Raw genomic sequence first — 12,291 nt, forward strand, 5'->3', positions numbered from 1 at the left:
TCCTAATTTTAAAAGACATACAGTCACTACAGAAAAAAAGTAAAAAGACCTAAAGAACAACAACAATGAAAAAAAAAAAAAACTCCCAACAGAACATCTGTTACATAGCTGGCTGTTAAAGAAAAATTGTTATATACCCACTGAGATCCTTGGGGAAAAAAGTAATACATATTATGAAATTTTAAAGGAGCTATCACATTCTAAAATTTAAGTCATGTCTATAAATGACAACTGATTTACGTCCCCCCAATAGGTCCATTTTTTTTTTTTTTTTTTTTTTTTTGTCTTTTTCGTTTTTATCGGTACCAGGGATCGAACTCACGACTGCCTGCTTGCAAGGCAGGTGCTTATGCCGCTGAGCTAAATCCCCAGCCCCAATAGGTCCATTTTTTAACATAAAGTAAGCAGAATAAAAGTTACGGTTGTTAAATGGTGCTGCACACATTCCTCAGCTTCAATTGACCATGGCATGTTTATAATAGGTCTAGAGGAAGGAGCTTTAGCTTTGTCATTAAGTACTTGCGTATTTTCATCTCATCCCACGATATGAAACACTAAACAATAAAAATCTCAATGACAATGAAAAGCTAAGCTTTACCTTCACAGCAGGCAGCATGTCCAAGGAGTCCAGTATGAACAGCACTAATGCTTGCATCAGCATCATAAATTGATTAAATTGCCATGTCAGACTAAAGAGAAAAGTTGATATGAAAATGGCAAGAAGTGTCAGCCTCTGTAAAAAGAAAACCTTTGTATAATTTACATGTCTCTAGTAATAAAAAACCCTGCAGACAAGTTTTCTCAAGAGCAGCCAATATCTCTATAAACCAAACAGAAAAACCATAAACTGTTGCTCCGAAAACCCTTGCATTTGTTATTTAAGCTTTAAATATCCTAAAGTGACACTCTGCATATAAATATTCACATACAGTATGTGTATTCCACACTATTATGGAGGCGATAATGCACCAAATCACATCTCAAGAGCAACAGCTTAAAAATTCTGACAGTTTCACAGAAATTGTGTGTGGGCTTGCTGCAACTATTTAAGGGTAGATTATGTAGAGTACATTTTTAACATAAAAAATGAAAACATTTTCTTTGCAAAGTAGGAAAAAGCTCAGAGAAAGAAAACTTGAAACTCCAGTTAAAAACCTGGTCATGGAATAAGAACTGTTCAGACTGGGACATGCAACATATTTTTCAAAGCTTCTCATATAAAACTGGCAAATTAAAATTACACAGTTTCGGGGCTGGAGGTTTAGCTCAGTGGCATAAGCCTTGCAAGCAGGCGGTTGTGAGTTTGATTCCGGTACAGATAAAAATAAATAAATAAATAAATAAAAAAAATTATACAGTTTCATAGAAACTTACTTCAGAAAGAGACTGTAAGTTTGGTCTCAGGAAGTACGTAATTGCTGCTATCTGGATCGCAAAGAATGGCAGTGCCCAGTTCTCCCTCAGAGGGATGGTAAATTCAACTCTTGTGGTATCTATTCTGCACAAAGAAAACACAAATGGCCAGAATGATAGTTTTCACAATAACTCTCTCCAAGATTCTCTAAAGTCAGAGATGATTACATTAAGTACAAGTATACCCAGCTTCTATAGACTGGCTCTTAGTAATTGTCCTTGTCATTACCCATCATCATCATCCCCATAACATAAGACTGGCACTGAGACAATTTAAATGATCAGTCCATGGGTATACATTTAGCTAAGTAGCAGAACTGAGGTTCAAATCCATGTCAGCCTGACTGGTGACAGGTGTCAGGCCAGACTGCTCCTTAGTTTTTTCTCTAACTTAATAAATGCCAATAGGCAATGTTGTGCATTCCTCCCCTCCATAGTTTTCGGTGGTTTGTAGTTTATTTAAACTTCTCGCTGGTGACTTCTTGCCTCTCTAAAATGTTACCACTCAGAGGGGAAGTACATGTAAATTTTCACCTCTGTACACTCAGTACCAAAAGCAGAATTTGAACATACTAGGCATTCAATAAATGATTGTGTGTGTTCGTATACATATAGTACAACCTTTTATATCTCAATTTCCTTATTTCTAAAATGGGTTAATAATCCTATCTACCTTACACGGTGGTTATAAAGCATCTTGTAAAGTACTTGGCAAAAAGGACTATAAGAAAAAATAATTTGTTTAGGACCACAAAACAAAATCTGTGTGAGAATTCATCTTTAAATTTTAGGACCCCTACTAAATACTGATGGTGCTACTGTATGTCAGGCAGTAATTCAAAATATCTGAAATACGTGCTTTAGAAATACTATTTCACAAGGCTCCAATGTTCATAAATTAATATGTATCAAATAATATAAACTCTTCTTTGCATTTGTACAGTGCTTTATGCTTTGCTATTGGGTGCTAATTTTTTTTTTTTTTTTTTTTAACCAGGAACTGAATTTAGGACCTTGTACTTGCCAGGCAGATGCTGTGCTGCTGAGCTAAATCCCTGGCTACGCTTTGCTAATTGGGAACAGTATTCAAACCTATTAAGACTGATAGTGAAGACAGATACTACAACTCTTTAAAAGATGAGAAATGTGGCTGCAAAAATATTGACTGAACAGCAAACATATAAGAGAACTGGGATTATAACAGATGTTTCTTTTGATCTGCAATTCAATATTGTGTTCCTTAGCTGGAAAGCAGGACTCTCTCTACCTTACTACAGAATGTTTAGTAAATCACTGGCTAAACCAAAGACAAAATGCTCTTAACCGAACACAGCAGAAAAAATGTCTCTGAACTGGAAATAAAGTAACTTTATTTTACTTACATTTTGGAAAGGAAGAGAAGCATACTGATTCCAACTCACCTATTTGTGATATACCAGAAAGCTGCTAATAGTCCTGATAGCCAGGTACCACTAAGGAGCCAGCTGGTTATATAAAGAGCCGTGACATAGACTGCTTGGAGTCCAAATAAGGTGTAAATATAAAAATAAACTGGCTCTAAATATTTCTGTAAAGGAGAAGAATAAAAATGTTTGTCAGAAAAGTCCTGAGTCTCCTTCCTACGCCATTTAAAAATCTGTCAATAGGAAGGCAGTGTGTGCAAGCCTGCTGGTAACTCCCAGTCGTAAGTGCACACTGCTGTTTCCCACCCAGAAATGTGCAAGCAATCTTTCTTCCCACAGCAAGCGAGCAGGGAGGAAAGGCCTGGGGGTTCTGCTTTCACTCTTTACACCTGACTTTGTCCATCTGCCTTATCACACAAGAAGGGGTCACTGTGATTTGCTAATTTTATAGTTTTTTTCATCTCAAAGATAAATCAGGATTATACATTTACAAATGAGTATTTATCAAGCTTCTAGACTGTACACAAATAATATAATACAACAGGAAGCAGCTACATATAAAAATCTTATAACATAGGTAAAAGACAGCATCTTATATTAATAAAATAATGTTCTTATTACAGTAATATGGTATTTATTACAAAAATTACGGTATTTCTGCTCTCTTATTTATTTTTGCTTTCTATCAAAGCAGTTCAAGATCTGAAGAACATGTGTGAAATTTTCAATTTGAAATCGCAGATTCTGACTTTCATCTGATAGAGACAGTGCAATGGCACAGATCATGACATACCTGTATGGGTAGAGCTCTATATAAAATACTGAGGAAAACCTCTTGATAAATATTCATTCGTTGCAGGAGATTAATTGTCTTCATAGATTCTGTCTTATTATCATATATTAAGCCATAAAAACCTAAGAATGTTTGAAAAATTGGGAAAAATTATCATTATTTAATCAAAACTATGTCACAGATTCTTTGGTATGTGCCAGAGAATGTAGACAGCAGTGGAAACGTAACCGTAAGCAAAAACAGTCTTCCCCCAGAGAGCTTCCTATATGCTGGGTTATATAAACCCAAGCAAATTAAGACATCTGTGACTGAAATGAAAAAAAAGGGACCACATTATTTTTCTATAGAAATTCAGGCAAGAGGATTTTATACCTGCCCTCCGCCGTGTGACTGGTAGCAGTTCCTCCCCTGCAGAGTATACACAGCGCTCCCACACCTTCAGACAGCTCTGGTCATCTGACTCACTTTGATCGTAGGCACATGAAGCTGCCATGTCTGATCAGCAGCTTTAAAGAAATGTATGTTTCTACTACCTCTCAGGCTCTCTGTCTGCATGACACTGTCGTATTTGAAATAAGGGCTGGCAGGAGAGGACGTTTAAGGCAGAGCAGGGTTGCTCATGTCTCAGGGCAGACGTAGACTGAGACTAAGCAATAAATCTGTTATAGAAATCCATTGCTATACTGAGGTCATCTGTTCTTATAACTAAGCTAATTAATACTGTACAAAGAATGAATGGATAGTTCACAGAAGAAAACATGCATATAGTCCTTATACATGGGAAAAGATACTCAACCCCACTTCTATCAAAAGAAGTACAAATTAAAACTACACTGAAATACCATTTCTTACCTACCAGCTTGGCAAACTCAAGAAATAAGACAGTATTAGTAAGGTTATAAGGAAGTTGGTTCTTTCACACTGAAGCTGGGAATGCAAAATGGTATCAGCTCTATGAAGAACAACTTTATAATACAAAGCAAAATCACATGTGCATTTTCCCATGGCTAGGAACTGACCCCAAAGAAAAACTGTCAAAAACCACAAAATGACACAGGCATAAGATTAATCATGCAGCACTGCTTGACAAGAACACAAGATCAGAAACAACCAAATGCTTACCAGTAGGAAGTACCGTGGACTGAACTGTGCTCCCATTAAATTTGTATGTGGACACCCTAACCCTTCAAATATGACTACACCAGGAGACAGGGCATGGAAGGAGGTTAAAAAACCAACTGAGGTCATAAGTGGGGAGAAATTGGGAGAACAGAGAGGAGCTTGTACTTGCTTACTTTGGGGCTTCACAATCTCCCTGTTTTCTCTCTTGCTCTACTTACACAGAGGAAAGACCATGTGAGGACAGAGAGGAGTGGCATCTACAAACCAGGAAGAGGCTTCAAAGCACTAATGGTGTTTTGATCTTAAACTTCCAGAATTGCAAGAAAATACATTTCTGTTGTTTAAGTCACACAGTCTGTGGTATTTTATGGCAGATCTGGAAGGCTAATGCAGGAGCAGTACAGACTAAATGTTTGTGTCTTTCCGTAACTCATATGTTAAAGGGCAGGACCTTCATGATGGGATTAGTCCCTCACAAGACAGACACCATCTGAGGTTGTCTTTAGTCTCTATTTTATGAACACACACAACAAGAAGGTGGCTATCTGCAAACCAAGAAGAGTGCTCACCAAACAGTGAGCACGATGCCCTCTACCCCATCTCTGACTTCCAGCTTCCAGAACTGTCAGAAAATAAATTCTGTTGCTGCACTTTCCAGTCTATGGTATTCTGTTATAGTATACTGAGCACAGTATGGAGACTATTTGTAACAAGTGTCCTCATCCACATGAAAGAGTGCTCTGCAGTGCCAAAAAAGAATAAGGATCATCATTTATTCCACTGTAAAATGACCCCCAAGATACCCTATTGTGTGGAAAAAGCAAAATAGGAAGCAGTATATACTATAAGATGGGGAAATGTGAACATATTAAAAGGATTTGCTTAGGGCTGGGGATTTAGCTCAACAGCGTAAGAGCCTGCCTGACAAGTGCAAGGTCAAGAGTTTGATCCCCAGTACCAAAAAAAATAAACAAATAAAAGATTTGGAACATTAACACTAGGAGAATAAACCAAAAACTAATAAAAATGATTATAGAGCAAAAAAGAAAGCAGGTATAGTGTGGTAGATCGAAAACTGATGGGCAACTTAAACAGCAGCTGAGCTGAATCAGAGTGGTGCTGAGCGTAGATGGCCCACTTGAGCATTGTTGCCAGCATAAAAAGGAGATCTGGGGAGGAAGAGCTGTTGTCTCTGTTTGGTGCTATTGGTTCTCCTGTTGCTGTGGGTTCTCCTGGAGGAACTCGCTGAGCTTCTTTTGTGATATGAACTTGACTGTTCTCATTGTCAGGGGAGCTCGTGATGAAGCTCCCCTGTTATGAAGAATGGCTGTGGTTCACTTTGGCAGAGCCCTGTTCCCTACTTTGAGCATCACTTCCTGGCTCTGGAGAGGAAGACGCTGGGTGTGTTGTTCAATCTCTAGAAGCTTGTCACACTGGCTTCCTGATATGCGCCTGGCTGTTCTTGAGGAGCTCAGAACCTCATTGTCACTGAGGATGGCTGTGGTACTTTTTAGAAGATCCCTGGTCCTTACTCTGGGCATTGTTTCCTGGCTCCAGTGCACAACCCTCAACCTACTGGCACAGGTCCTTCACTGCTCTGGTAGACTCTGTGGTTTCTACCACTGATTGTTAGGCCTTTCCACTGCAGATTCATGAAATAGACTCGCATGAGTCTTTGTTGTGGGCTTTAGGCCTTTACCTGGATTCATGAAGGACACTACTGTGAAATCCAGGTCCTTGGCTAGATTCTCTAGGTCTTCGGTGCATGGACAGATTTTCTGTACTATCTTTGTATTTGTCTCCTTGGGTGACTACTATAAATAACACTATAAATTAAGTGTCCTGTATGTAATACATACTTTTCCTTGCAATTCCTGACTACAATATATAGCATTTATAGGTCCCTGCGTCTGGTCTCTAGCACAATACACACACACACACACACACACACACACACACACACACACACACACCCCAAGAAGAAAATAATGAAAAAAACCCAAAGAAACAAACAACAACAAAAAGGAAACAGTGGAGGGGAGCAACAATGAAGTAGATTCCTCTTAATGTTCCTTGTTTTATAACATAAAAAATTAAATAAAAACCATTGAAAAATCAGAAGATGAAACAAACCTACTGAGTCAGTGCCTTGGTTATACAGAAAGAACTCTTTCAAGCTAACTTGAAGATATAGGAACACGACTGTACACTGCTAGGTGGGTTATAGCTATGGTGAAAAGTGACTGCAAAGACAGCTTAAACTGTTTTCAGGTAATCATACTTTAAGTAGCAATTTTATTACTGTTACTTTGAAAGTATCATAAATGGCAGCATAAAATAAGTGACAAGGTTAATGTCACAAGGAATCAAATTTTTCAATTTAAGAGGAAAAATAAATTAAGGGTTACACATGTAAAAGAAGTAAAAACTTTTAACTTTGCCCTGAAAATACTTACCTTAATATTTTCCTATAGGGTGGAAAATGACATTTTCTAGTTCCCCTCACTAAAAAGACTTGGAAACAATGACCTATCCAGTTGCATTAATTATCCTCAGCACCAAAGTTGTAGTCTCTAAATATCCACTAAAAGGAACTATAGCTCCTGGAAGGAAGTGCTGATTCTAGGTCAGTGCAAGGAAATACACAATGCGTCTCCAATATCTCATGATGCTAAAAGGCAAGGGAGTTGTCCAAGACCACTGGGGCCATGTAAAAAACGAAAAAGTGACCACCAGAAAGCAACTGGGCAATTCAATGTACACCTGCCAAGGACTGAAACACATCAAAGGTTACAAATCTACAAGTTTATGATGACCCTTAAAAGGAAATGCTTCAGGGTGACCTATAGTTCAGTGGTAAAGCACTTGTGAATTCAATCCTGTTATGGATTAAGAACAGGTGGTCAACTTAATGCCAGCTAGATTACATCAGCATGGCATTGAGTGAAGATGCTCCACCTGAGGAAAGTTGCCAGGATAAATAGGTGGAGAAGAAAGGAAGTGTTGAGGGTTGAGGCATTAAGGTGTTATTGCATTGAGGCATTGTGGGTTCTCCGAGTTGCTGTTTGAGCTGTTGGTTCTCCTGGAGAAGCTTTGGTCCTTACATCAAGCATTGCTTCCTGGCTCTGGAGGGGAAGACGTGTGCTGCTTGTCTCCAGGATGAACTCGTCACGCTGCTTCCTGGCATGTACCCAACTGTGCTTGTCATCAGAGGGGCTCGGGGCCTCCGTGTTGCTGAGGATGGCTGTGGTGCCTTTCAGGATAGCTGTGGTCTTTGTTGTGTGACTTCTGGGCTCCAGCATAGAACCCTCATCCCACTAGCACAGCTCCTTCATCCTGCTGGCATAGACTTTTTGGCTTCCACCGCTGACCCTTGGGTCTTCTCGGCATGGATCCATAAGAGACTGGCGTGAGTCCTTCTTGTGGGCTCTGGACCTCCAGTTGGACTCATGAGAGGCATTGTTCTGAGCTCTGGGTTTTTATCTGGACTCATGTGGGACATTGCTGTGGGGTTTAGGCTCTTGACTAAATAATCTATGTCTTTGGTGTTGCAGATAGATTTCCTGCATTTTCCTGTGTTAACTCCCAGTGACCATTATAAAAATATTATAAATTACATGTTTGGATCCTAATTGTTCTCTGTGTACAACCCTTGACTACAACAAATCCCCAGTAAAAGATAAAAAGATCTTAAGGGCATGCTAGAAAGACAACTCATTCTAAAACTAATAAAGGGAAAAGAACAATATTCTGCCTTTCCGCCCTTATGAACTAAACTGGCTTACCAAATAGTTGCTGAGAAAATGTTTTTCTTTCAAAATAAATTCTATCCAATAATAATATAAGGAATGATAGATCATCGCCATTTTATGGTACATGAAACTAACGAATTTAGGGAATGATCATCAATGGTACTAAAGCATTTAGTGAAAAGCTAATTGAGAATTTAATAATGGATAGACAGACAGCCAGACAGTGTGTGCCTTCTCATATGCAAGTACATGATACCATCTAGTAAGTATTCTTACCAAAGAACAGAACCTAAATATGAGCAAGCCTCAAGCTAGTTAACGAGTAACAGGAAATTCAGGAAAGAACATTAAATGATACCATGGAGCTCCAAAAAAAAGCAGAAAATGGGAAATTCTATCAAATAAATCATACATTAGATAAAAAATTACATGGGAAAAGACGAAGGATACTGACATATTTATGAAAACACATACATATCAAATGATTGCAATGTAGATGTTGTATGTGCATCGCAAAAACTGTATTAAAAATCTAGTTCAGTGTGGTGGCATATGCCTATAATCCCAATACTCTGGGAGGCTGAGGCAGGAGTATATAAGTTCAAGTCCAGGCTAGGCAATTTAGTGAGATCCTGTCCTAATAAAATAAAAATAAATTTTACAAAGGCATGGGAATATAGTTTGGTATGAGGGCTCTGGGTTTAATTCCCAGTACTACAAAACACAAACAGACAAAAAAAATCAAACAAGCTGCATTAAAAATCTGTAAGACAAGTGGAAAAGAGAACACTGTTGAACCATATGGATATATTTACAGATGAAGAAACATGATGCCTTGGATTTACTACAAAATAACCCAGGCTTAGGGCAGGGATACAGACAAAACAAGACTGGTTATGAGTTGATAAATGTTTTAGATAGATGATGGATACACAGAAATCTACTATAGGGTCCACTCTACCTTTTTACTTGTTTGAAAGTTGCTAAAAGAATCATTTCAGTGGATGACATCAATGCACTGAAACGTGTCAGCCCGAGTCTGTCACAATACTTAAGAAAATAATCATGCATCTATCAAGTAGTTTCTCAGCCTCAATACTATTGACATTTGGGGTGAACTGTTCTTTGTAGCAAGGCTGCCTTGCATACTAGAATGCTTAGCAGCAATATTGGCCTCTTACTTACTGGATGTCAGTACCCATCCTCAGTTGTGACAGCCAAAAATTCCTCCAGACATTCAGGATGACCCTCTAAGGGCATTCTCCTCATTCAAACAAGAAACACTGCTTTGAGGATGCTAGAAAGCACTCTTAATTCTAAGAGCCAATTTTCATTATTCATAGTAATAATGTTCTACAAAGTCACAGTGAAAATAGTGGTTCTTGCAATTTTATAATTATGTACTCAAACATATTACTTTGTTTCATGTGGGCTTCTATTTAAAATATTTTCTAGGGGCTTAGCTCAGTGACCTAAGCACTTGCTTAAGTGTGAGGTCCTGAGTTTGATCCTTAGCATCAAAAAAAATTTTTCCCCTTTACATTGCTTACCTTGTGGTCAGCAGCAATAAAACTTGGGTTGCCTAAACAAACCCTAGCACGTTTTCTCTGTAAGGCATGTCAATGCCTTCTTGCACTTAGGAATACTACACAGTACTTGCACACCATATGTGGAAGCCATTTTAAAGCATCAAACCAGAAAACAGCATAAAAATGTTAAAATTCATGGCACTAAACAGACTGTGAAAAGGACACTTACTGTTTTTCTCTAGATGTTCCTATAGAGCCTCATGTGCTCATAGGTGGGGCTTTTTGGAGGCAGCTGGATTTAGAGTGTGTGAGTATGGTTAAGGGTGTGATAACTAAATTAATCTACTGATTGATTTGGCATAGTTCTGGGTGAAGCTAATGGATAGGACCCCTCAAAAGGTTTGTAGCCTAAATGGGGTAAAATGGAAAGGGAAAGCCAGGTGTGGTGGTGCACACCTGTAATCTTAGCACTCCAGAGGCTGAGGCAGGAGAATTGCTGAAGTTCAAGGCCAGCCTGGGCTACAAAGTGAGTTCAAGGTCAACCTGAAATGCAAAGCAAAACCCTGTTGTCAGGTACTATTTCTCCTCTGTGACACCCCTTCAGGCTACCCTGCCTTGAGTCAGCTGACTGCAGACTGAAACCTGTATGAACTGTGAGCTGCAATGAACTTTTTCTTCTTAAACTTGTGGGTGTCAGGTCTCTTGTCTCAGCAATAAGAAAAGTAACTGAGACAGATACTGTAATGTGAGAGCTGAACCCAGAGAGGGTTGCCTGTTTCAGCTTTGGCTGAGAACAGAGGCAGAGTTGGTGACTTTTTCACAGCTCTAGACATGTCCATGAATGCTGTAGAAGCACCATGATTATTGAGTGTTAGAAATAAATTTTTTTGAGTGCATGATTTTGCAAATTTGGAATCTATATTGCTAGAATTGGTCATAAGAGGCAAAAATCAATACTTAGCCTGCTGTCTTCTGTAAGCTACTTCAGGTAATCAATTAATGAGAAAAGATTTTCTATAGAACAAAGTTCCAATTAAACAGAGTAGGCACGAAAAGGTTAGAATGTCATCATTTTGCAGCCTTATGAAATAATGGATATAAAAAATAATCATCAATGGTTGATGGTATCAGTAAGTAGAAGACCGAGCAGCTTTCTGATGGATAAATCTGGCTATCAGTACAAGAAGCAAGTGATTAATTTTTATAGCACAAAAACAATGGTAGCCAAAACTTCATGTCTCTTATTGTGATCAAAGTAAATGCACAAAATATCACTATGAAGAATTCACATAAAAAATATCACAGCTGAGTCCAAGGAGAGATTGAAAAGAACAACAGTCTGCCATGTGTGCACAGGTTGAACATGTTAAATAGGAGAGACCTTGGAAGCCTTCCATTAGGAGCAGGAAAGGTCCAAAGGTTCTAAATCACCTACAGAAAGTGAAAATATATGAAAATGGGCAATTTCCAGGTAAAGGAATTAATGGGGACAGTGAGGACAGGAGGGCCAAGTAAATTTTTATTACTGAAATGTCCAATAATTTTGGACAGTACTCCTTTCACCTGCAAAAACCCCTTTCAAAATGATCATGAGAAAAACAGCAACAAAACTAAGAAATCATAGAGATTGCTTTGTGGGTTGGTATAGAGTTGGAAAGCAAGGACAGGACAGTTATACAAGGTATTACATAGCTTCTTACAGAATAAACCATCTTCATGAGATGACCAGACATTAACAAGAAAAAGCTACACAAATTCAGATAAAAACTATACAAGTTCTATGAGACATTTAAAATGTTTACTGCAAAGTATATTCTGACTAAAAGGTTCCAAAGAATGCAGCACACTCCAAATGAAACTATTAGTTGTAATTACCTTGCATGACGGTTGGAGCCTGCAGCATCTGCTTGTAGTAGGAGTAATACAATCCACATTCTGTTCTGAATGAGATTTCTCGCTCCACTTCCTGAAACAAAGTTAGATCTACTGGGTTTACATGACCTAGTTTTATATCAATATGTGTTGTCACTGTGGAAACAGGATCCAGAATTACAGTTTAAAAGAGAAAAAGCCAATAAATATAGTTTATCATTTCAAGAATACAAGAAATCTTTTGTTGCTATCATTTATTTTATTTTTGGTTTGGTGAGAGGGTCTTGCTGTATAGTTCAACCTGTCCTTGAATTCACTATGCAGTGATCCTTGTTGAGGTGAGCCTCCTGCTTCAGCCTCTTTAATTCTGGTTTTGCAGGTACATGCTACCATACCTGATTCTCAAG

General features: G+C 38.4%; 1 protein-coding gene across 9 annotated transcripts in view; it reads right to left on the minus strand.

Annotated features, from left to right (window-relative positions):
• Window positions 1-12,291, minus strand: part of Dpy19l3 (dpy-19 like C-mannosyltransferase 3) — an 81,327-nt gene that overhangs the window by 43,579 nt on the left and 25,457 nt on the right. For 7 of the 9 annotated variants that reach the window (XM_023563703.2, XM_063253410.1, XM_003466523.5 and 4 more), the window contains 5 exons: window positions 11,888-11,978; window positions 3,610-3,731; window positions 2,835-2,980; window positions 1,375-1,498; window positions 599-733 (listed from right to left, as the gene is read on the minus strand). In XM_023563703.2, coding sequence (XP_023419471.1) covers window positions 599-733; window positions 1,375-1,498; window positions 2,835-2,980; window positions 3,610-3,731; window positions 11,888-11,978 — 618 coding nt within the window. Of the gene's footprint in view, window positions 1-598; window positions 734-1,374; window positions 1,499-2,834; window positions 2,981-3,609; window positions 3,732-10,468; window positions 10,556-11,887; window positions 11,996-12,291 lie in introns of all 9 variants that reach the window. The other 2 variants (XM_063253409.1, XM_063253407.1) reach the window with 2 other exon arrangements.

This window comes from Cavia porcellus, unplaced genomic scaffold (assembly GCF_034190915.1).
Source record: "Cavia porcellus strain 051 isolate PalLab524CR breed Dunkin Hartley unplaced genomic scaffold, mCavPor4.1 scaffold_7, whole genome shotgun sequence".
NCBI classification, from domain to species: domain Eukaryota; kingdom Metazoa; phylum Chordata; class Mammalia; order Rodentia; family Caviidae; genus Cavia; species Cavia porcellus.